The 26,624-nt window shown below is 45.7% G+C and overlaps 2 protein-coding genes across 7 annotated transcripts in view; one reads left to right on the top strand and one right to left on the bottom strand.

Moving 5' to 3' along the window:
- Positions 1–3,458, bottom strand: part of myo18b (myosin XVIIIB) — a 105,612-nt gene extending 102,154 nt beyond the window's left edge. For 5 of the 6 annotated variants that reach the window (XM_083794204.1, XM_083794199.1, XM_083794202.1 and 2 more), the window contains exon 1: positions 3,350–3,458. The gene's annotated coding sequence lies outside the window, so the exon portion shown is untranslated. The remainder of the gene's footprint in view (positions 1–3,349) is intronic. The other variant, XM_083794200.1, reaches the window with a different exon arrangement.
- A 14,495-nt stretch (positions 3,459–17,953) lies between these two features.
- Positions 17,954–25,752, top strand: dusp26 (dual specificity phosphatase 26; the record flags this gene model as incomplete). Its single annotated transcript, XM_083792966.1, has 3 exons — positions 17,954–18,291; positions 20,709–20,920; positions 25,541–25,752. 3 exons carry the CDS (start codon positions 17,954–17,956, stop codon positions 25,750–25,752), a joined length of 762 nt encoding a protein of 253 aa, XP_083649092.1.
- Positions 25,753–26,624: the final 872 nt, after the last annotated feature.

Genomic DNA, 26,624 nt, shown 5'->3' with positions numbered 1-26,624 from the left:
ACACTTTCCCTAACCTCGACGACCTTACAGGCGTATATGCAAAGGCTCAACTTATGTAACTTAGATAGCATATAGTGTATACGCATAGTTTCATTATAGATATTCGTCGCTTGTACCGTGTCTTGATGTAAACAAAGTCTTATGTCTCTCTCTCTCTCGCACTCTTGCTCTCGCTCTCTCGCTCTCTCTCTCTCTCTCTCTCTCTCTCTCTCTCTCTCTCTCTCTCTCTCTCTCTCTCTCTCTCTCTCTCTCTCTCTCTCTCTCTCTCTCTCATTCGTTGTCGAGCTGCGTACTGCTCGTCGCTGTATCACAATATTACGGTGTATATAAACACATTCCCTCTCTGTATCATGTGAGCCACTTCTCACTAATAAACAGGCCCTCTCTCTCGCACACGCCTGCTCTGTTTGGTGATGTTTTAGGATATCAATGGACATATAAGCTGCAGGCAGGACTCCCCCGGACCGTGACTCCCCCGGACCGTGACTCCCCCGGACCGTGTTGCAAAAGTATGTGCGAGTGAGTAACTTGTAGGACTGCTAAACGGTATCAGAGTGTAGAGTAGGACTAGCGACACACGTTGATCTCGCCACAAACTATGGAACTATAGCCTATGGGCTATAGTTCCAAACATTGCTCCTATGGCTGGAACTATCCCATTGAGATAGAATGAGCACTTCTGCATTTCATTGTTACAATGGGAGTCAACAACGCTAGTGTCGCCACGCTCTTACTATCTTACTCTGAACGGTATAGGCTACTGTCAAGTGACTTTCGAGGCTACTGTCGAGTGACTTTCGAGGCTTCTGTCGAGTGACTTTCGAGGCTACTGTCGAGTGACTTTCGAGGCTACTGTCTAGTGACTTTAGAGGCTACTGTCAAGTGACTTTCGAGGCTACTGTCGAGTGACTTTCGAGGCTTCTGTCGAGTGACTTTCGAGGCTACTGTCGAGTGACTTTCGAGGCTTCTGTCGAGTGACTTTCGAGGCTACTGTCGAGTGACTTTCAAATCGAAGTAGTCAACACCACAGCAGCATGAAGTGTAACAAGTGTCATGCTTTATCATGGTGTCGTCCACAGTAACAGTTTTTGTATGGACTTGTGCTTTCGTTTGAAATGTACCCATTCTGCATACTGTGAATACAATATTTTCAATCAATCAATCAATCAATCAATCAGCTAAAAGGGGGAGGGGCCTCTGCATGCATGCGTTCGTCAGAAAGAGCAGATCTGCGTGCTGCTGACAACGCGTCGAGTTGTGACGCATTCTTAGCTTGTAAATCTGTTCTGCAAAATGGTGACGTATTTTGGGTCACGGTACCCTGCAGGCCGCTGTGTGTGCATGTGTGCATGCGTATGACGCCTATCAGGACTAAATACAGTATGGGAGAAATTGCCAAACATGTATTGATTATTATAAAGCGATTTTTTTAAGCAAGTTGGAAAGGCTTTGCTCTGACTTTGTATAGGTCGCTTCCGATCCGATCCCGATACCTCCATTTCTATGTTAACCGATGCCAGTGTTGTGATCTCACGTTGTGTTTATAGCTATCTAGCTATATATCTCGTGTTGTGTTTATAGCTATCTAGCTATATATCTCATGTTGTGTTTATAGCTATCTAGCTATATATCTCATGTTGTGTTTATAGCTATCTAGCTATATATCTCATGTTGTGTTTATAGCTATCTAGCTATATATCTGGTGTTGTGTTTATAGCAGACTCCTCACTTGCAGTTTGGGCAACTCCAAAGCAAACTCCACATGCCCCAACATTTTATTTACCTGCCATATAGTGTCAACCCCTTACCCCTGTGTGGGATCGGTGTATGGTTAGACTGACTGGCATAGTGTCAACCACTTACCCCTGTGTCGGATCGGTGGTTAGACTGGCATAGTGTCAACCCCCTTACCCCTGTGTGGGATCGGTGGTTAGACTGGCATAGTGTCAACCCCTTACCCCTGTGTGGGATCGGTGCATGGTTAGACTGACTGGCATACTCGCCGATACCGATATGACAAATAAAGGCAGATCCAATACATTTCAGTATCGGGGCATAATAATAACTATAATCCATTATAAGTATACATTTATAATGCATTATACAGACATGGCCTTCATAGAAAGTGTTACTGTCATCATGGCTAATACAGTAGGAACTCTCAGAGCGTCAGCAAGTATTCTAGGACAACATCCAGTCACCCTCCCAAGTATTCTAGACTAGAGGACAACATTCAGTCACCCCTGAAACATGCAGTGGTAGAAGAAGTACTTGCAGAGCTTGTAGATCTGCTATTTTTATTTTTAATCGTGAAAATGTGGCGCAAAGTCTTTGAATATATATTATTTCAGAGCGAACGTCTTTGCTTCTGGAGGGGGGGGGTCCCCTGGAACAACATATTTTAAGATGGGGGGTCCGTGGCCAAATACAGATAATTCTGGGGGTCCTTGACATGAAAAACGTTGATCATTCACCACCACTGACATATAGAAACATAGGTTTTCCAGAAAGCTTTCAGGAGTTTATAAGACGTATTTTTTTTAGAATCTGATCTCAGGTCAATAAATACAGTAAATGTACTTAGTTACTTTCCACCACAGGCCACCAAAGACTCCATTTATTTAGTTAGTAGCCTACCTAAATAAATAAAAAGTACCTATGGTGCCTGGAGGCTGTGTCTGTCAGCTGTCGTGCCTCATGTCCTGTCCCCTGCCTTTTCAGCCCCCAGAAAAACAAACTTGAAAACAATCGGGGAAAAGGCCGATCTACAAGCCCACAACACATTCCATTAACTTCCAACTGTACTGTACCGTGCTGTGGGGCTTGTACTGTATTTAGGTCGACTAATTTTTGCCCACGCGACACTGCCAAGTCCGCCATACTGTACTGTACATACGACAAAAATATTAAACCGAGTGGCCAGAGTGGTTATTATATTTAAATCGTCTCTGTCCTGAGATCAGATTCATACGAGGTTTCCACTGGACACACACTGGTCTGATTAACCCATTCTGACCTGAGATCAGATTCTAAAAATGTCAGTCGCTCTTCGATTTTTTTTTAAATAGCAGACCTACAAGCTCGTAGCGCGCCACTCGGTGGCGCGCTATGAGCTTGTAGGTCTGCTGTTTTTCAATAGCTAAAGCATAACATGATGCTAACACCAAAATGGGTTCCCGTTCAGAATGGGTGCAAACCTAATGTCCAAAACTTACTACTTACTTACTTACTTTTCAAGATTCAAATCAAATAAAATAAAAACACCAAAAGTGACAAATCCACAAGTTCAAACTAAGAAAGGTAGGAGGTTAAATCTGCCCGACAACGACAACAAAAATATTAAACATACCTATAGTGTCTTCACAGGAATTCCAAATAATTAGAACCAGTTACAATCCATTCCATATAAACTCCTTCACATGAGAGACAGAGAGAGAGAGACACAGACAGAGAGAGACAGAGAGAGTGTGACCATGCAGTCACCAACACCAACCCCACTGTGTGAATCCCCCACCCCCTACCCCCCCCACACACACACACACACACACACACACACGCACATGCACGCACATGCAAGCACGCACACACACACACACACACACACACGCCGCCAGGCCACAGGCTGAGCTGGGCAAGCATGCTGCAATCCAGACAGGAATAGTCACACACACACACACACGCGCACACACACACACACACACACACACACACACACACACACACACACACACACACACACACACACACACACACACACACACACACACACACACATACACATACACATACACATACACACACACACACAGAGATAAGCGGTGCAGCTGGGTTGACAGTTGATTCCTCTATAAATATCCGTGTTGGGGGGGCTGGGGTGGGGGGAGGGGGTTGGGGGGGGGGGGGGGTGGAGAGCTCCAGGTTTCTCACACCTCTTGAGGAAATTAAGTAAAGCAGGAGAAGAAGTGAGAATTAAAGAAAAAGACAAAACGACAATGTACCATCGGGTCAAATAATGTTAAAGGGATTGTGACATTAAAAAAAAGGTTTTGGAATTGTTCTTATTTTTTTTAGGTTTTCTAATCTCAATTGCACCCAAAAAACATTAACTTTTAACATTCAGTAGATTTTCTGTGATCTGGGGTTTTCTGGCTCAAACAGGTGCTCTGATTTGCCGGCAGTTTGTGATGTAAGATCCTGCAAATCCCATATATGTCAATGGGATTTGCCAGCAGATGTCACTGTTTTCACTGTGTTGCCTGTTTTCATTGTAGCTCAAAAGGCTTCCAACCCCCAAAGAAAACCACAGAAAATCCACTGAATGTTCAAAGTTCAGGTTTTTTGGGGTGTAATTGAGGTCATAAAACCTAAAAGAAAAAAGAAAAATAAATGAAAATAAATGTCATAAAACCTTTAAGAACTCTATATCAAAGGGCCCCTTTTGCAACCAGATCTTATTTTAATGATGTTTTGGGAGACAAGACACACTTTCCTGCATGGGGGTTTTATGTGGGGTCTGTGATGTCATGGACAACTGGTCTTATACTGCTGGATTACTACAATTCCCATAATGCTTTGCTGCACTCACCCCAACTTGTGGAGAGAGGGAGACAGACGACAATGTAGTCCAGGAAGGAAGTGAGCCCATGACATCATCACAGACACTTTTAAATACTAAAATATCAAAAATGTATTTTGGCGGGCTTTGATGCCGTTGCAATGACTGATTTTACACTCGCGGAACATAGCTGATCTACAAGCTCACAATGTGTCGCGCTGCGAGGCGTTGTGAGATTGTAGATCGGCATGAAGCCGAGTGTAAAATGACTATTACTATTACTAAATACTACTATTTTAGTCTATAGTTTTTATTTGTCGACGAAATTGTCAATTATATTTAGTCTCATAGTTTTAGTCGTCGTAGCTTAGTTTTCATTTGGTTTTTGTTCAGTTTTCATCAGTGAAAAAAGGTATAGTCGACGGACATTTCTTCGTCATAGTATTAGTTGACGAAAACAACACTGACTGCATGGTCCTCAGAGTTGGGGCCCCCGGGGGACCCCCAGGGGTCTCCCCAAGAGAGGGTCTCGAGGTTCCAGTGCACTCACACACTGCCTGACGGCTCCCATAATGTGACAGATGCTTCGTTTATTGCAGCTTTGCCATGTGATTGTTTGGAGCCTCATTAAAGGTCTCCCTTGAATTCCTCCGGGGGGGGGGGGGGGGTCCCCGGTCAAAATGAGGATACGTTTTAACACCCCGGGCCTCTGCTTGTTGTTGTGGGGTGTGTGATTGCCATTAAGGTGTCAATGTGTTGGTCCTACAATTGACATGACAATGTACTGTGAGACTGTGTTTTTCAACCTTTCTCATGATTTATTAAAATGAAACGGGTTGAAAATCACTGCTAGAATCTTCTCCTATTGGGGGTCCCTGGCATATATTTTCAAATGAGGGTCCGCTGGGCTAATTAGTGTAAATGTAGGGGTCCTTGACGTGAACAAGTTTGAGAAGCACTGAATGAAGTAACGCAGATGTTTAACAATGAGGGTCCATTTGGTTACCAGCAACTCTCCATCATTCAGCTGCATGGGGACCACCTCCTGGAGCCCCCTCAAGGACCACTGGTGGTCCCCGGGGGAGTGGGACCTCCTGGAGCCCCCTCAAGGACCACTGGTGGTCCCCGGGGGAGTGGGACCTCCTGGAGCCCCCTCAAGGACCACTGGTGGTCCCCGGGGGAGTGGGACCACCACTGGTTGAAAACCACTGCTCCAGGGGGTCCCCGGGGAAAATGAGGATACGTTTCAACACCCCCACGAAAGTTGAAACTTTGCTTGTGTTGTGGTGTGTGTGTGTGTGTGTGTGTGTGTGTGTGTGTGTGTGTGTGTGTGTGTGTGTGTGTGTGTGTGTGTGTGTGTGTGTGTGTGTGTGTGTGTGTGTGTGTGTGTGTGTGTGTGTGTGTGTGTGTGTGTGTGTGTGTGTGCACAGACATTTAGAGGGGCAGGTGCTCAAGTAAAAAAGGGGCACCTTGTGCAGCGCGTGGAACCGGCCGGTTGCCTTAACTCCTTCAGCGCCACCTGGTGGTCACCAGTTTAGGCTCTGAGTGCCAATTCTCCCATTATAAAAAAAGAGAGGGCGTTTTATTTTTTATTTTTTAAATAGAAATTGTAATAAAAAAAAAGAATAATAATAATAATTCTTTTTTACTTTTTTCTTTTTTTAATACGTCTTTACGGGCATGGCAACCAGTGCATAGTTGATTTAGATACGGGATGACGTCCCTGGCACTTAAAAGAATTGTGTGATATTTATAGATTTTGGGGCCTAAATAATATATTAGAAGCCTTTTTTTTTATCAATTAAGAATTGATCATTGTCACCAGGGTCCACATACTGTATGTGTACACTGTACCAAAAAAAAGGGCACACTGCTAACAGGGCAGGGGGTGCTCTATAGCACCCCCTAGTGTCTATCTGTGCACGCCACTGTGTCAACGTGTTGGTCCTAAGGTAGAGTTGACCATGCTGGGTCAGCCATCCTCCAGACCGTCCCATAGCAACAGCCTGCATGCGCTCTCTGACCTGCTTCGTGTCAGCTGTCGAAATCCACTGACTGACAGCCAGCAGCTGGGACAGTGCTGTGTGTGTGTGTGTGTGTGTGTGTGTGTGTGTGTGTGTGTGTGTGTGTGTGTGTGTGTGTGTGTGTGTGTGTGTGTGTGTGTGTGTGTGTGTGTGTGTGTGACTGTGTGTGTGGTGGGGGGGGTGGTAGATGAATGGAAGGGGAGAGAAGCCATTTGGATAGAGGGAGGAGAGACAGGAAGAGAAACTCCTGGGAGATAATTAATGATTACCCACCTACCCACCTACCCCCACCCATTCTTCTGCCCCATGTTGCTATCATCTAAGACCGACCAGGAGGCGGTGGAGATTATGTTTTCACCTGTGTGTGTGTGTGTGTGTGTGTGTGTGTGTGTGTGTGTGTGTGTGTGTGTGTGTGTGTGTGTGTGTGTGTGTGTGTGTGTGTGTGTGTGTGTGTGTGTGTGTGTGTGTGTGTGCGTGCGTGCGTGCGTGCGTGCGTGCGTGCGTGCGTGCGTGTAAGTATAGGACTCATAGTTGGCCATGAGAAACACTCCACCCCAACTTGTTCCAAATGGGTCTCATGATGGCGCTGCAGTTGACACTGCGAGCAATCCCGGTCCAGCTTCCTAATGTCGTCCATGTTTGTTGAAATACCGGTAGGTTGCCATGGTCACAGCACATATCCCACCAGAGCGCATGCATGCAGTGGCTCAGGGGTAGAGTAGCCGGAACGGAACGGAACGGCTGGATGGGAAAACCGTGAGTTTCCCACGCAGTTCGATTCTGCATGGGCTCCCCCAGAGTTAGTGTCGAAGTGTCCTTGAGCAAGACGCTGAACCCCTAATTGCTCCCGATGCGCAGGTTGGTGCCTCGCATGGTTTCCTCTGTCATCAGTGTATGAATGGGTGCAGTGGCGTGCACAGACATTTAGAGGGGCAGGTGCTCAAGTGGAAAAAAGGGCACCTTGTGCAGCGCATTTTAGGGCGGGAACGCATTTTGGTGCGTTAGCTATTGAAAAATAGCAGATCTACAAGCTCATAGCGCGCCACCGAGTGGCGCGCTACGAGCTTGTAGGTCTGCTATTTTATTTATTTATCGAAGAACCACTGACATAGAAACATATAGCTTTAGATTGTGGGGGCCTAAATAATATAGTAGAAGCGTTTTTTTATCAAGATTTGATCAATGTCACCATATGGTCCACACACTACAAATTAAGAAAAAAAAATATATATATATATTTTTAAGAGCACATTGCCAAAAAGGGCAGGGGGTGCTCTAGCACCCCCTAGTGTCTATATGTGCACGCCACTGAATGGGTGAATGTAATGCACAATCTATATGCAGCACTATATACAGTAAATGCACCATTTAACATTGTTGTCATGGAAAAGCCTGCATTTGGAACACTGGGCAAGACCTGTGCTGTGCAGGGCTCTGCAACCTTTTTCACATGAAGTGCCATGTTTTCATTTTCCTGATAGTCAGTGTGTGCCATATATAATTATGACACCACATCAAAATGTAATATTCCCAAATGATTGATTGTCCATAGGATACACATAGCAACCTTAGAAATATTTTATTTCACATCAGGGTGTAATGATCATTAAACTCAGAGCAATAACCCACCTATATGTCCCAGAATCCCTCCCCTGCAGTCATGGGTTAGCAGTTTGAATGAATGTACAATTATGTGCAGGATGTAATTCGTATAATGGACTTAATTGAACTGACTTTTTGGAATATTACATTTTTAAAGAAAAAACGTATCTGTCTCACACTTATGCCAGTGAGCCAGTGACTACTACCCTTCCCTGTGCCAATGTTGGCACCTGTGCCCAAGGTTGCCTACCCCTGCTGTAGAGTGCATTGCTGGAATTTGACGGAAATAGCAGGATTTTGGCGAAAGTACCACAACAAGGAAAGGACGTTGACGCTTTACAAATCTGTTTACATTCTCCGTGTATGAAACAAACGTATAGGCTATGAAAGGTAAAATATCGTATCCGGGGGAAATACATGTGACGGATGTTCCCGCCCGACATTTCCGGCTATATGCACTCTCTGCCTCATATTGTGACCATGCAGGCTTTTCTCTTGGCAGATGAGTAAGGCTGGGTACCGAGGCTATATGTGGAACTCCATATATGGGCGAGGCAGTCGTTATTGTTCGATGACGTATGCTGTACGTACAGGGGAGCTATGTTTAAAGGCTGTTACCCGAAGCACAAACAAACATTTGTTTTCGCTTTGAAGATGTTAAACACTCCTGCTATTTGAGTAACACGAAGGAGTTTGCGTCTTTGAAGTCGTCAGCAGGCCTGTGCATGTTCAGCTCAGACAATGAAAAGGAATCGAAAGGAGAAGAAGACGATCGGTCATCGTGGCATCGACCCCACGGGGGAGACGACCTACAAGAAGACGACCTCGTCGGCCCTGAAAGGCGCCATGCAGCTGGGCATCACCCACACGGTGGGGCAGCTGAGCAAGGACCCCGAGAGAGACATCCTGGTCGGGGACTTTGAAGTGTCGGAGACCATCTTCTTCCCCGCCAAAGGCAGCTACCTGACGCCGTCCCACTGCCACTGTGACTTCAAGTTCACCACGTACGCTCCGATGGCCTTTCGCTACTTCAGGGACACCTTCGAGATCGGGTCCGGCGACTACCTGCACTCGCTGTTCGGCCGGTCCCTGATCGAGCTGTGCAACCCGGGGGCCAGCGGCTCCGTGTTCTACGTGTCCAGCGACGACGGGTTCATCGTCAAGACGGTGCAGCACAAGGAGGCCGAGTTCCTGCAGCGGCTGCTTCCCGGCTACTACCTGAACCTGAACCAGAACAGACAGACCCTGTTGCCAAAGTTCTACGGCCTCTACTGCATACAGATGGGGGTGAAGAAGATTCGATTCGTGGTCATGAACAACCTGATCCCCTCCGGCGTACGGCTGCACCTCAAATACGACCTGAAGGGATCCTCCTATAATCGAACGGCTTCGGCCAAGGAGAGGACCAAGTCCCTCCCCACCTACAAGGACCTGGACTTCATCACGGACATGCCCGACGGCCTCCTGCTGGCCGCCGACCAGTACAACGCCCTCTGCAAGAGCATCCAGAGTGACTGCTTGGTGCTGCAGAGCTTTGATATAATGGACTACAGCCTGCTGGTGGGCGTCCACAATCTGGACTGGGCCATTCAGGAGCAGGCCAAAACGGAGGCCGAGGCGACTACCGCGGAACAACGGACACAGAGCCAGAGATCTATCGCCAAGGCTATGGCTAGACAGGATGTGATGGGAGGAATACCGGCGAGAAACACCAAGGGTGAAAGGCTGCTGGTGTTCGTTGGCATCATTGACATCTTGCAGTCCTATACGATTGCGAAGAAGCTTGAACATTACTATAAAGCTGTAATTTATGATGGGAATACTGTGTCGGTGAGCAAGCCGAGCTTCTATTCGGAACGCTTTCAGAGCTTCATGTGCAATTCGGTCATCAGGACAATCACGCTGAAGGGCCCCGCATCTAAGAAGGGACGCGTGGGGAACTTTGGGGGTCTGACCACCACGATGAACACGCCGGTACCCACATTCGAGGAGCTCAAAGAGAATTACATCCCCACTCCTGTGCCACTGACCACAGTTCTTGGTTCCAGACAAGGCGTGGGCCAGGAGGTCAAGCCTGTCGCAGACACCAGCCCCAAGCACTGGGTGGAGGTCGAGCCTGGGGTGACCAAGGAAGGGTTGGAGGTGAAACGCCCCAGCCCAGTGCCTGTTGCCTCCAGACGCCCCAGCGTAGTGCATGTTGCCTCCCTTGCTAGCAGCCCTGACAACTGGGTGGACGACCAGGAAGACGAGGACCTAGTAAGCTGCATGAGGAACCAGCCTTCAGCCAAAATCAAGGAAATGGCACTCATTGCTGCTCTCATGATGGAACATATCACCATCCCCGTCCGAGAAGCCCCCATTTCTGCTCTCCGTGTACATGGTGTGTGTCAGGAGGACAAGCCTATGCCAGTTGACAGACCAGAACCCTTGGCGGAGGCTGAGATAAGGGTGAAGCCTTCTGACGTGCAAATTAAATCGCCTCAAGCCCCTGCCTGCCCTGACCGCTCGTGGGAGAAAAATGCTAAACCTCCTGACGAGGACCACGGTTATGAGACCTGCACGGTGTGCATATCCACTCTGCAGGCTGAGGAGAAAGTGAAGCCGCCTGACATGGAACTGAAACGGTTGGTGGCGACTTCCAGCCGTAAACGCCGGGGGAAGGAGGCTGTGGTACAGTCGGGGCCTTCCGAGGGTGAGGTACGGTCGGGGCATTCTGAGGCTGAGGAACGGTCGGGGCCTTCTGACATGGAACTGAAATGGCCGTCGGTCATGAAGATCAAGAAGTTCTTTGAACAGATTGACCAGGTGGGACCCAGAGAGAAGGCAACGCGAGTTCCACAGAGCCCACCGTCGCACGCAACGCTACCCAGCTCTGACGACGGATCCGGTGTGGACCGGGAGGAGGAGGAGGAGGAGCGTTACGCGGTGACCCACAGCCCTGAACCCTCAGTGGAGGCGGAGCGGGCAGAGAGGCCTGCAGCCTCTGGGCCGAAAGCCGACACCCTTCCGGATCTGGACGCGTACACGGACAAGGTCTTTCACACAGACGTGATGGTTAGAGGCAAAAACACACCTGCCAGTAGCATCTCCAGCACCTCAATCACCCAGTTGTCAATCTGTCCCCCCTTTTCTCCGACCCCACCCCCAAGCCCCCCTTCAGCCACACCACCCCCAACCATACATACACGCGCAGCCCCACCCCCGCCCCCAACCAAACATCCACCTCCTCCACCCACAGGCGCACCACATGCCCCTCCACCCCCACCGCCTCGTGCCCTTTCATCCTTGATCCTGCAGGCGCAGGAGAACTACCCACCGGCACTGGCAGGGCGATGCCCGACTCTGACAATGAAGAAGCTCAACTGGATTAAGATTCACACCTTCGACGGTCGTTGCATGTGGGTCCTGAACACAAAAGAGCCTGCCATCTCCTTCAACCACGGAGCCATTGAGCAGTTGTTCTGTTTCCCAGCGGCCGAGTACAAAGACAAAGGGCCAAGTGCTCCTGCTCCCGTCAAAGAGATTACGTTTGTCGAGCCAAACAAAAACTTTAATCTGAGCATATTCCTCAAGCATTTCAAGTGCTCGAAGGACGACTTTATAGGTATGATCCAGAATGGAGATCGGGCCATGTTTGAAGTGGAGGGGCTTAAACAACTCCTAAAACTTCTTCCGGAGAAACACGAGATTGAAAATCTGAAGTCATACCAGGGAGATAAAGACAAGTTGGCTTATGTAGACCGCTTCTACCACTCACTGCTCAGGATCCCATGTTATCAGTTGAGGATTGAGTGTATGCTGCTCTGTGAAGAAACGACTGAAGTGCTGAGCATGATCTTACCTCAAGCCAAGCTGGTGGAGGATGCGTGCCAGTCCCTGAGGCAAAGCCTCCTCCTGCCCAGTTTCTGCAGGCTCATATTGGACGTGGGGAACTTCCTTAACTATGGGAGTCACATAGGGAACGCCGTCGGGTTTAAAATCAGCTCTCTGCCCAAGCTCGCTGACACCAAAGCAAACAAGAGCCAGATCACACTTCTTCATCACATACTGGAGGAAGCAGAGCTGAACCACCCCGAACTGTTGGCACTAAAAGATGATATAGAGATCTGTGATAAGGCAGCAGGAGTTGATCTGAAGCATAGTCAAGCAGAGGTTGGCGTCCTACTAAAACGACTGCAGGACACTGCCAAGGACATTTCCAACTCTGTGGAAGAAGTAGTGGAGCAATATACAAAAGTCATCGAGGAAAGCCTGCAGAAGTGCAGAGGTTTGGAGGAAAGGTTCTCCGAGATTGACAGAAAGCGAGCCGATCTGGCCGTGTACCTGTGCGAAGACGCTAATCAGCTCTCCCTACAGGACCTCTTTGGAACTATCAAGACATTCCGGAGACTCTTCATCAGGGCCTTGAGGGAAAACAAAACCAGAAAAGAGAAACAAGAGTTGAAGGCGATGAAAGCCTATTAAAGGAAGTGGAGGTTGGAGAAGGTTTGCCGTAGGGACTGTGGAACAGGTGCGGGTCTATAGGCTACAGAAGAATACGATAGCATAGCGGTGAAAGACCTTGGCTGGGGTGAGTGGGGAACCCTCAGACCCGAACAGGCAACAAGTCTTCGCGTCACAATTCTCAAAGGCCATGAGTTGATTTAACCTTTTTTTAGTATTTTTTTTATTACGCCTTTATTCAAGGTCCCGTTTTGAGGTGTCGAGATCTCTTTTTCGAGGGAGCCACATGGCACCGCGAGGCAGCAGCGATAAAGAGTTGTATCAACATACATTATTAAAACCAATCATTACCAGTGTAGCAAATTACAAAGCAAACATTAAAAGCACATTTTAACAAACACACAGTAAACGAGGTACTGTTTCAAATATAAATAATCCCATGCCATCAAACCCTTCACTACATTGCTCTAGTCATTGAGTTGATGGCGCCCGACATCAAACACAGGATCATCGTGTGATTAAAAGGCGGGTGCTCTGCTATTACCAAGGCACTTCTCTTTAAGGTTGGATTGAATTGTCCATTAACAAAACGTATAATTCTTATTATTATTATACATTTTTAGGTGTTGTTGGGACTGGTGCATGATGTGTAATGTCCGTGCACACCACTGAACTCCAACAAACGCAAATCGGTTCTCTGCACTATTAGTATAGACATTATAGGGGGTTAACAACCTCCAACAAATTGCAACAGAAACTCTTTCAACTTTTTTTTGTTTCATAAATATGTTGGACAACAACATATCAAAAGTCCTAAGAAAACCTAGTAGGGGAACATATTGAAAGATGCTAAAATAGGTTATGGTATACTTAACAACCTATAAGGCAAAATTCCCTAAAGTGCATGCTGATTTGAGTAGCATGTGAACGTGTCATACTGGGGGGGGGGGGGGCTTTCATGATTCTGAATCCATTGCAAACATTAAGTTTTGCACGGAAAACACTCCTCGGGCTGAAAACGGCCATAGCCGTCATCACAAAATGTGATGGTTATCACAAATGGGCAAGTGGCTACAGCCGTTTTTAGCCCAAGGAGTGTTTGTCGTGCAGTGTTTGCAATGAATTCAGAATCATGAAAACCCAGTGGCGTGCACAGATAGACACTAGGGGGTGCTAGAGCACCCCCTGCCCTTTTGGCATTATGTTATGCTTTAGCTATTGAAAAATAGCAGATCCACAAGCTCATAGCGCGCCACCGAGTGGCGCGCTACGAGCTTGTAGGTCTGCTATTTTTGAAAAATCGAAGAACCACTGACATAGAAACATAGCTTTTTCAGAAAACTGTCAGGATGTAGAAGACAATTTTATAATCTGATCTCAGGTCAGAATGTGTTAATTAAGGCAACCGGCCGGTTCCACGTGCTAGGTGCCCTTTTTTTCACTTGAGCACCTGCCCCTCTAAATGTCTGTGCACGCCACTGTGAAAACCCCCTAGTTTGACACCTATTTTAGCATTTTCTCAATACTAGAGCGGCGCCCGTGCAGGGGCCATCTACAGCGGTGCCCGTATGGATGGAGCCTGGTCATGCAGGAGCCCTGTCCAGAGCCCAGGCAGAAGAGGCCTTTTTGGGGGCGGTTCTGAGCAAACCGTGGGTCCGACCGACTCGACACCGGGCACTGCACTCCCTGTGGTGGTGTGGAACGCCTGTGTCCAATTTGAAGTCGGTGCATGGGGTGAACACACACACACACACACACACACACACACACACACACACACACACACACACACACACACACACACACTCTCACTCACTCACTCACTCACTCACTCACTCACTCACTCACTCACTCACTCACTCACTCACTCCTCTCTCTCTCTCTCTCTCTCTCTCTCTCTTTCTAGTTTGCTCACTCAAATAATCTCCACCCCGTGGCTGCATTTGGAACTGCACTGCATGACTTAAGTGAGTGAAATGAGTGAAGTGAGTGAAATGAAAAATAGCTGCATGAAATTTGACAAAATCAAATGTCAACGACTGTATATAGTATGGCGTTTTTTATGATTTTCATCATTTTTTGAATTATCAAAAATCATGAAAAAAACAACATACGTTGATTGATGATTGACATATATGCATGCATACTATCGTATGTCGTTTTTCATGATAAAAAATGATTTTCGATGATCAATAGCAGATCTACAAGCTCATAGCGCGCCACCGAGTGGCGCGCTACGAGCTTGTAGGTCTGCTATTTATCATCGGAAATCATTTTTTATCATGAAAAACGACAGTATGTCATAGGGTATAGTCATAGGGTAGACCTACAATAATATCCTATAGGCCTACTTTCTAATAATGACAAATGTACAGTAGGCCGACTGTAGGCCTACGTTGTGAATATTGACAATGTATGAATCTCACAAAAAGTATATTCATTCCAGCTGATTGATTGATTGATTGATTACTGTAGCCTATAGTTTTGCAGAGTGGCCTATAGGAAGGAATTGGGGTGGTCAACTGCTGTTGATAAAACCAGAAAGAAACCCACTATAAGACCTGTTTACATCAGGGTCCTCCATTTTCAATTCATCAAAAGGTGAAAAGCTCTCAGTCTTAAGTGGTACTTAAAGGACCACTTCACCGTTTTCAACTTATATTCATATAGGGGACTCACTAATAAAGTGGCACGATTTTTTTCCAAGTCTGTGTCTCATAGGAGGGCTGTGGGCAGTTTAGAAACCCGACCACCAGTGACATCATCATTAGGCAGATTATTTCTAATAAGATTATTTTTTACAAAAACGTATAAATTTAGATTTGTATTTTGGTGAGAACGATGGCTTCCATATTTGCATCGCAACTTTTCAGGACTAGATAAAGCCTGCAGTTTCTATTAGCTTGTAGCCTATTCCCCATCGATGATGTCGATCGATTTGAACTATTTTAAAAGGTTTTCTTTTTTTAATAGTAAAGAATGGCAAATTAGTTTAGGGATAAAGGTTAAAGGGTGGTGCAAGATATAGCCCATAGACTGGGTATAGGGAGAAAAAAAGCGCAATTCTTTCATGATTATTAGTGAGGATAGGTTGAAATGAAAAGTGGTGAAGTGGTCCTTTAATTTCGCCCCCATTCTAAGCCATCATGATCTGCATGGGGACCGCGAACCCCAGTTTAGGAACCACGACTGTTTACGTAGTAGGCTAGTGTAGCTACGCGCAGCAGCCATCCAGTTGATCCTATAATAATCACTATAGGCTATATCCACAGCCTGGAATTGGAATCATTTATCATGGCCGCTCCTGTGCGTGCTCGCCCAGCTGTAGCAGATCGGGAGAGCGCGTCGCAACTATAGGGAAAATAAAGGGAAATATAACATAAGCCAAGGCTATATCAATAAAAGACGGATAGGGGAAAACACGAGCATATATATTATATAGTCCACGTTAAATCGCCGCCCCCGGCCGTCGCAACAGGCGCATTAAGGCTTCCAACATTTCGATATATTCCCTATTATTCTTGTTTTATTATTATATTTAGGGTAGCCTAGCCTGCCCTAATTAAATGAGTGTGAAATAACATCCAAAACGGTGGAGGAGCGCAACATTTCTAAAGGTAGGCGTTTCTGTTCCATAATTCCATGATAGCTGTTCTGTCCAAACATGATCCCCATTTAGTGGTGAATTGTGTAAAACAAACATGTTGCTGTTATTTTGTGCCGTAGTCAGTGTTGCCGTAGTCGGTGTTGCTGTTGTGACTGTGTGTGTGTGTGTGTGTGTGTGTGTGTGTGTGTGTGTGTGCGCGCGCGCGCGTGCGTGAGCGAGTGCGAGCGACTAGTGTTTTCTTGCAGTGTTTCCAGAAAGAATCCAGATTGTAACTATATGAGTGTGAGTGAAATGATAGTCTATATATTATTAATATTTGGCTCATTTCGCTCCTATATGCCACCAAAATGCGGAACGCGCCCTACCAGCAGTCATTAAGACATGCGACTCCTTGGCCGCTCTCAAAGGGCACCTATAGACGGCTGCAATTCGAAACTGGCCCCCGTAAAATCTGAATCACCCACGACCCACTCACCCCTTATTTACACTCACTGTAGGCCTATATGTTTTTACCATGAGGATTTCCTGTTTTTGGCTATATAAAAGTGTATATTTGTACGTCTCTGAATGTTGAACTGAATCAATTTAATTGAACATGATGGACCCTATTGTAAACAAGTGTAATGCTGTATGATGTCCTCCACAGTTAACAGTCTTTGTATTGAGTTGTGCTTGAAATGTACTGTAATTCTCCATTCTGTTAAATACATACTTCAATCAATCAATCAAAAGGTATTTGAAAAATCAGACCTGTCTGGAGGGAGTGGTGCAACAGCGCCCCCTGTTGGTATCAAACTAAAACATAATGTGCTCTACAAAAAGAGCACAGCTCTGCGCCAGGTCAGGTAGGTTATTGTGGACCAGCCATGGTCGAAATTCGCCGGTCCTGATTTGATATGAAATATGGGACAGGTAGATATAATCTGTACCAATTTGCGTCATGTTTGGACAAAATCTGCATGCAGGAGTAATAATAATATTGTATTAATAATAATAAAAGCATTTTACAAATCATCTTGGCACAACAAAAGGCTTCTATGTGAAAAATGCAGGGCAAAGAGGAGTTTGAGAGGCCCAGGCGGTGGCGTAACCGTCTGGTAATCCAGTCGCAGTGTGCCGCAGGTTCGACTCCCGAGCCAGACACGGCCTTTACTGCATGTCATCCCCCATCTCTCTCCCGTTTCCTGTCAGCCTACTGTCTGTCCCTTCAAAAACCAATAAAAGGCATAAGCCGCAAAAAGAATATCTTTAAAAAAGAATTTAAAATAAAGAGGTGTTTCCTTCATGGCCTCTACGTGCGGGCAAAGTGTGATGGTCCAGTTATAGGTGGCCTGCGCCGCCATGAGGCAATTTTGAAAAGATATAGGGTGGAATTTCTTCCCATGGCGTAGTGGGAATGTGCTTGCAAAGTTTCACTAACTCTCACTCACTGGAACTTTCTGAGAAAAAAAAAAGAATAATAAAAAAAGAAGAGAAAAAAATAATTATACTTGCGGCCAGTGTGGCTTGTCTTTTTTTTTTCTTGTTGTTTATACTTTGGGAATATTATTTTTGTTTTCTATATTGCACTTCTTTTAATTCTTTGCCTCTTTATGTTCAGAATAAAGTTTTTCATTCATTCATTCATTCATTCATTCACTATACAGTACAATCTCACGCTCCTGCAACTTCACCGAAAGATAATCCCAAAAACAGTAACACTGTTTTTCTTGCTCTCTCTAGATGGCGTTCATGTCGCGGTTCTCACGCTCCAGGAGCAGCTCCCGGTCTCCCAGCCGGAGGGAGGCCGGAGCGGAGCGGTCCTCCACGCCGTCCCCCAGCCGGAGGGAGGCCGGAGGAGCGGAGCGCTCCTCCACTCTGTCTCCCGGACGGAAGGATTCAGCAGCGGCGGCGGCGCAGCAGCGCTCCTCCACTCCGTCTCCCAGCCGGAGGGAGGCTGCAGCGGCGAGGGAGCGAGTCTCTGCCCTGTCCGTGGCGGAGCTGGAGAGGCTGCTGTACACCGGCAAGACAGCCTGCAACCACGCGGACCAAGTGTGGCCCAGGCTCTACATAGGAGACCAGTGAGTGGCCCTGCCCTTACAGCCCCTTTTGGTGTTTTAAGGATTATATGTTATACTTTAGCTATTGAAAAATAGCAGATCTACAAGCTCTTAGCGCGTGCTAAGCGAGTGCCGCACTACAAGCTTGTCGGTCTGCCATTTTTGAAAAATCATAAAAATGTGACTCAAATCATTGAATTATCTTTCAGAGTGAACGTTTTTAACTCAAATCTTTGCTTTTGTGTGGGTTCCCGGAAGAACATATTTTCAGATGGGGGTCGGCAGCCAAATACATATAATTCTAGGGGTCCTTGACATGAAATATTGAGCACCACTGATACAGAAAAATAGGTATTTCACAAAACTGTTTTTTGAATCGGCCTCAGGTCTAAATGGGTTAACGTCCCTGTCGGGTGCAGAAAACCTCACAAAGTTTCAAAGTTTCACAAACTTTTCAGGATAGAAATCTCATCCGTGTGAAGTGAGGGGCGCTCTTAGGGCCGATTCATACTCCTATTTTACCGCTGTTTCGGCGCTGTAGTGCCGAAATGATTTCGGCTCGTCAGAAACTTTCAGTAGTACCGAAGAGCCGACTTTAGGACGGTACCCGCCCCCCCCCCGAACCTCAAATGACGTCAAATTGTAGGCTCTACAGCGCCGAACCGACTTTTATTCGACTCTAAAATAGGAGTATGAATCGGCCCTTAGACATCATATCGTATCATGACTAGAGCTGGGACTCGATTAAAAAAATTAATCTAATTAATCAGAGGCTTTGCGATTAATTAATCTAGATTAATCGCATTTTAATCGCATATCAATATTCAACCCGAGAACAGCGAGAAACCTTTTTTTTTTATGTTTTTTGGTAACCCAGTGAATCAATGAATAGTGACTAGAGGATACCACTCATTTTCAACATTTTACTGTCATTAATATACCTGTTGTGGAAATAATAATAAAAGTCACCACATTCTGTGTTGCCTAGAACTGGAGGTCTGAAAAAAAATTAGTAACAGTAACAAGTACATCTCAGTGACATCACAAAGCTGTACTTACTTCATATTGTTACTGTTTTTTGTCAGACCTCCAGTTCTAGGCAACACAAAATGGGGTGACTTTTTATTATTTCCAGTTTTCAGTACTATAGAAAAGCGCCCAGTGAGAAACGTTCCGCGGTGAAAAAAAAGGTGCGATTAATTTATCTGTAGTTAATCGCGATTAATTTTTCTGTAGTTAATTAATCTAAATTAATCGCAATTAGTCCCGGCCCTAATCATGACATAACAGGTCTATTTGCTCAGACACATATGTACGTAAAATTCTCCATTCATTGTCAATGGGAATTTAATGTTTGCGTAAGAAGAAAATCCACACTAATAGCTGAATATAGGAGGGTCCAGCACCCCTAAAGAAAAAGCAAAAGTATCATGCTCAACAGCTTGCAGATCTACTACATTTGATGGCAATTTGTGTGATGCTGTAGTTATGATCAAGCAGGGCGTCTACTGTCAAGGCAAGTACATTTTATTTCTAGAACACATTTAAAAACAACCAAGGTTGACCAAAGTGCTGGACAGCATAAAATAAAACATATACGAAGTAGAAGTAGAAGAATATAGAAGTAGAAGAATACACACACACAAAACAATACAGTAGAAATGTTTTAAACAATAAGAAATGGGAGAACACAGCAACACATGATACAAAAGGCGTAATCTAATCTACAAGCTCATCACAACTGTGTCTAGATATGTCTTGTTAAAGCAGCTTTTGTTGTGGCAGATTTTATTTGCAAAGCTTGGGAGAGGAGACAGAACATATTAATGAATATGTATGTATGTGTTTTCAGAGAATTTCCTCTGGCTATGCAAAATGTCAGCCTCTGGTGGACAATACCATTCACAGTTCCCCTTTCCCTGCAGCACCAATCACTCACAGGTGCCATGCGTCAATGACCAATTTGAACTTTTGGGTGGTCAGCAAGCTAACAGAACAACAAACAAAATGGTAAATGGTGCAATTTTTATAGCGCCTTTATCCAAGGCGCTTTACATAGATTGTGCATTACATTCACCCATTCACACACACACACACACACACACACACACACACACACACACACACACGTCCATACACCGATGGCAGCGGAAACCATGCAAGGCACCAACCAGCACATCAGGAGCAATTTGGGGTTCAGTGTCTTGCTCAAGGACACTTCGACACTAACTCTGGGGGAGCCCACAGGGTTCAAACTGGGAACCTTGCGGTTGCCATCCAGCCACTCTACCCCCTGAGCCACTGCCGAAACAAACTTTCCAACATATGAATATGCTGTAAACATGCTGTAAGCGTATAAAATGTATAAACACCATGGGTCATGTGAACTGTGCAGGAATACGAAAATAAAATAATCAATCGATCATGTTGTTTTGCAGGGAGATGGCGGCAGATCGCCGTGAGCTGGTCAAGCTGGGCGTCACCCACATCCTGAACTGTGCCCAGAGCAAGTGGCGCGGCGGGGCCGAGTACTACGCCGGCATGAACATCACCTACCAGGGCATCGAGGCCCACGACTCGCCCACCTTCGACATGAGCGTCAACTTCTACCCCGCCGCCGAGTTCATTCACAGGGCGCTCAGCAGCGGAGGTTGGTATAGTAGCCTAGCCATAGGGCAGGAGCCTATCTCCTGTTTCTGTAGCATGAGGCATCTTGATGTACAAGTACACCCCCTGGACATGACGCTAGTATGTCGCAGGGACTTACCCCCAATACAACCCTTGAGTGTCAGTCTTTGGTATGACCCGGCCGGGGATTGAACCCCGACCTCCCAGTCTCAGGGCGGACACTCTAACCACAAGGCCACTGAGCTCGTCGGAGGTTGCTATACTTTGGGTTAAGAATGTAATTTTATATAATTGCCATCCTATCGTTTTGATGTACTCGCAGCAGTCGTGCGTGCGTATTATTGATTCCATGAGGGAAATTCAGGCACCCAGAGACAGCACAGCAGTACACAGATAAAATACAATAGGTACATACGAGTAAACTAATATTTGGGGCAGCGGTTGCCAAAGGGTTAGAGGAGCGCCCTTGTTGCCGAAAGGTTGCCGGTTCGATTCCCCGGACGGGCTGTAAAAAATCTGGTGATTGTCATCACTCACCCAACACCGCTGAAGTGTCCCTTGAGCAAGGCACTGACTGAACCCCCAACTGCTCCAGTGGAGCTGCTTAGTGGCCAACAGTATAAGACTGTGGTTGTGCTGGTCAGCTCCTAGGTTTTAATGTGTGTCTGTCTCTATGTGCAGGGCGTTGCTGAAAATGAGCACTTGTGCTCAGCTACTAACCTGGGTAAATAAAGGATTAAAAGAATATATATATATTATTAATAGTTTAGGAGTAGGCTATATAAGAGCCAATCAAATCATTGTGTTTGTTTTCACACAAACGGACAAAGTGCGGGGCATAGGAGGGTCTAAGGAGCCTCAGAAATCCAGCCTCATCTTGGGGTAAAAACCCTCTTGCTAACTCCGCTCTTCAATCTGTGCGAGCGTGCGTTTTATTCTTATGTGAATTTGAGGGATGGGGATATGATTATCCCTGGCCTATCATCATATTTCATAAGGATATGCCGTATACAGATTACAGACCAATAAGGTTCAGGTTCAGGTTTATTTGTCATGTGTATAGATACAGAGTATAAATACAATGAAAAGTATTTTGCTCAGAGCACTCTGTCTTACATACACAGACAGGACATAAACAAACATCTATAGTGCAAGAAAAAGACAAAAAAAAACAGGAAAAGTGCAAGTGAAGTGACAAAATAGTGCAATACAGTTCAAGGTCAGCTGTTCAGCAGCCTGACTGCCTGGGGGTAGAAACTGTTACTGAGACGGGTGGTACGAGATTTGATGCTCTGGTAGCGTTTTTTGGAAGGGAGTAGTTTGAACAGGCCACACAAATGCTGTACAGCAGGGGTCCTCAACTAGAAATGATGAAGGTCCACAAATATTTTTTTGAATAAGACCGAGGTCCGGTCCCATGCGCGGCGTCCATCGGAGAGCGGGGCTCTATGCCCGTTTAGTATGGTCAAGCCAAGCTTATACAAATCAGATCCCCTTCCACCCAACCAATAATGGGGTGCAGAGTGCAGGCCCGGAGTGGAACTCCAAATCCAAATCACACTGCACGCGCCAGAATTTTGGGGGCCCTTGGGGGACATTTTGGGGGCCTTTGCAGCAATTTCACATGAGAAATGTACCATCTGATGTTATTTATATTATTAACTTCTTCCCTCCATTAACATAAGACACGCAATGTAGTTGTGCTGCAGCAACACTGCCTGAATTGAATTGAAATTGACTGTGGCTGGCCTGGCCTGAGCTTAGGAGAGATTTCTTTTGCTGGCCTGACCTGATGCAAAAAAAAAAAAAAATGCCTAGGGTCCACAGAGAGGTGGTCCACGGTCCAGTCGTGGACCGCGGTCCGCCAGTTGAGTACCCCTGCTGTACAGTATCTTTTTACCATTGATTGTTGTTGTTGTTTTACTCTAGATATAAATTAGGTCTGTGTGTGTGTGTGTTTTGTTTTTGTTCCCTAGACTACATGGTCTTGAGTTGCTAAGGTAAAGCCCAAATACAATTAATTTAACGTCATTAAAGTTATATACTGTAGGATGTTCTCACACTGTATGCTTTTTGTGGCTTCTAATGACTTAGCATTCCTTTCACGCATTGATGCATGAGATCGGCTATTTTCAACCCATTTTGGGGCGGGAACCCCTTTTGGTGTTGTAAAGCATTATGTTATACTTTATAGCTATTGAAAAATTGCAGATCTACAAGCGCATAGCGCGGCACCGCGTGCCGCGCTGCAAGCTTGTAGGTCTGCTATTTTTTAAAAATCGTGAAAATGTGGGACAAATCTTTGAAGTTTTTAACTCAAATCTTTCCCTGGAACAACATATTTTCAGATGGGGGTCGGCGGCCAATTTATTGACATGAAAATGTTTGAGAACGGATGACATAGAAACATGTTTTTTTTTTCTTCAGAAAACTGTTTAGAAGACAATTGTAGAATCTGGTCTTGGGTCTAAATGGGTTAAGTGTAACTTTGTCGGCCTATATGACATAAGCCCTGCTATGTCGTCAAATGTTTTATTTGGCCACAAACAGTTTGAACACCACTGGCTTTTAACACTTTGTTCCTATCAGCCGTCTCCCATGTAGGGAATTAAGAGCAGTTGCCTCAGCCAGAGAGGGGCATTAGTCTGAGGTTTAGATTTCCCATAGAAATGGGATCCCATTGGAGTTCTCCCATAGATAGTTCAGAAAAATATTCACTTAAATTTTTTTAAGCCTGGAACCAAACCATGGTGCAGGCTCCTGTTGAATCATAAAACTTTTGATTCTGTGTCCAAAGATATTTGAAAACTGCAAAATAAAAGGGGGCTATAGGTAGGCTGTAATATAATTAACCCATTCTGAACGGGAACCCATTTTGGTGTTGGCATCATGTTATGCTTTAGCTATTGAAAAATAGCAGATCTACAAGCTCATAGCGCGCCACCGAGTGGCGCGATACGAGCTTGTATTTTGAAAAATCGAAGAACGACTGACATTTTTAGAATCTGATCTTGGGTCAGAATGGGTTAATCAGACCAGTGTGTGTACTGTCCAGTGGAAACCTGGTATGAATCTGATCTCAGGTCAGAATGGGTTAAATATTCAAACGTCAGAATCAAATGTTTTATGACTGATGGCAATCATGTGAGATAATCACAATTATTTGTGCATAATCTTCAGAATATCATTCGCATTCATCTCTAGGAATTAATCTGCTGAGCAATTTGGCAAATGGCAGATCAACACGAAGCTCTCAACGGGTTGTGTCCTTGGCACGTTGAGAGCTTGTACTGTACATTGGCCATTTCCACTTTTTGTATTCACGGTAGGTTAAGTCAGTGGTTTTGTATTTACGGTAGGTTACTGTAAGTCAGTGGTTTTGTATTCACGGTAGGTTAAGTCAGTGGTTTTGTATTCACGGTAGGTTACTGTAAGTCAGTGGTTTTGTATTTACGGTAGGTTACTGTAAGTCAGTGGTTTTCAACCCTTTTTCATATCGAGGCCCATGATTTATTGGGCATTTGAGCCATGGAACCACCATTTGATGAGATTTAGGGCCGATTCATACTCCTATTTTAGAGCCGAATAAAAGTCGGTTCGGCGCTGTAGAGCCTACAATGTGACGTCATTTGGCTCTGTAGAGCCTACAATGTGACGTCATTTGGCTCTGTAGAGCCTACAATGTGACGTCATTTGGCTCTGTAGAGCCTACAATGTGACGTCATTTGGCTCTGTAGAGCCTACAATGTGACGTCATTTGGCTCTGTAGAGCCTACAATGTGACGTCATTTGAGGTTCTGGGGGGGGGGTACCGTCCTAAAGTCGGCTCTTCGGTGCTACTGAAAATTTCTGACGAGCCGAAATCATTTCGGCACTAGAGCGCCGAAACAGCGGTAAAATAGGAGTATGAATCGGCCCTGCGCCTCAGGCCCAAATATTTGAATATTTCGTTTTCGTTGGATATGTTGTTCCACAACTCCATGCTGAGCGATAACAGGCAAACTTTGATCAGAATAACTATTGTTCGACATTCTGTAATCATGTAGAAGACTTCTTCTTGTTTAACAATAATTTAACTTTTAACTTAAAAACAGATGGGCCCAATACGGGTCCATTTGGTTTCACTTTACGCTCTCAAGAGTTAAAGATCCATAAGGGTCCATTTGGTTACCAAATACCAACTCTCCATCATTTAGTTGCATGGGGACCACCTGGAACCCCCTCAAGGACCACTGGTGGTCCCCGGACCACTGGTTGGCTATCATTAGTATTAGTGCACACTCTTTGAGCCGATTCATACTCCTATTTTACTGCTGTTTCGGCGCTGTAGTGCCGAAATGATTTGGCTTTTTTTGGGGGTGAACTACTGCTTTAAGTTCAAATGTTCAAAGACCAAAACACCCACCAAAACAAAAAACGTGAACCACTAATCGCCATTATTTGTACTGTAAGAAAATGCCAAAATGTAACCCGTTCTCCCCTGTGTGTGTGTGCCTGCGTTGCGTGCGTGTGTGCGGTGCGTTGGCTGTGTGTGCGTACATGTGTGCGTGCGCGTGCGTGTGTGTGTGTGTGTGTGTGTGCCTGCATTGCGTGCGTGCGGTGTGTGTACGTGCATGCGTTGCGCGCGCGTGCGTGCGTGAAGGTACGGTGCTGGTCCACTGCGCGGTGGGCGTCAGCCGCTCGGCCACCCTGGTGCTGGCCTACCTGATGATCTGCCAGAGCCTCACGCTGGTGGACGCCATCAGGACGGTGAAGGACCACCGGGGCGTCATCCCCAACCGGGGCTTCCTGCGGCAGCTCAACGGCCTGGACGGCGTCCTGAGAGACAGCCGGAAGACCTCCTCCTCGCCGTGAAGCGTCTAAAAAGGGGCCGTGAGATGAGACGCCTCATGTAGGCCATTTCGCGGTTTGTTTCTTTACCATGCTGTGTAATGCAGGTTTCAAAATGGCAGGAGGGTATACAAAACATGGCCGGCTAATAACAACCCATTCTGACCTGAGATCAGATTTAAAAAAAAAATTCTTCTACATCCTGACAGTTTTCCATTCTGACCTGAGATCAGACGGTGGCGCGCTACGAGCTTGTAGGTCTGCTATTTTTTTGAAAAATCGAAGAGCGACTGACACATAGAAGACACACATAGAAGCCTTTTATGCACCATGCCAGGTTTTTACCCTGCTGTAATGTTTAAACCTGAGCCAGAGAAGAAACCAGCCTACAGGGTTTCAACCTGTGAAATGTGACAATTTTAAGGAACACCGTCAAACTAAAATTGAATGCCTCAACTACTACAAGTCAAAGTGCTTATCAAGGTGTGTGTGTGTGTGTGTGTGTGTGTGTGTGTGTGTGTGTGTGTGTGTGTGTGTGTGTGTGTGTGTGTGTGTGTGTGTGTGTGTGAGAGAGAGAGAGATAACTGATTATCTTTGGGGGTTCACAGGCTGCAAAGGTCGAGAACCACTGATGTAAGTGACATTTCTTTGTTAAAATAAGTGTTAAATAGCTCTATACGGTATATACTGTACCATAGCAATCATTGTTATAGAATGCTTGTTCAATATCAGGAGTGATCCCTCCCTGGCCGTCTCTCTCTCTCTCTCTCCCGCTCTTTAGTAAACAGAAAATACATTTTCATTCGGGAAAGAGAACTGATACCAGACGCATGATGGACTAGTGAAATTGAAAGTGATGAAACCAAAAAATGGTAAATGGTAAATGGTGCATTTAT

Source organism: Protomyctophum parallelum (genome assembly GCF_964188405.1).
Source record: "Protomyctophum parallelum genome assembly, chromosome: 21".
In the NCBI taxonomy this organism is placed as follows: domain Eukaryota; kingdom Metazoa; phylum Chordata; class Actinopteri; order Myctophiformes; family Myctophidae; genus Protomyctophum; species Protomyctophum parallelum.
This window is presented reverse-complemented; position numbering and strand designations above follow the sequence as displayed.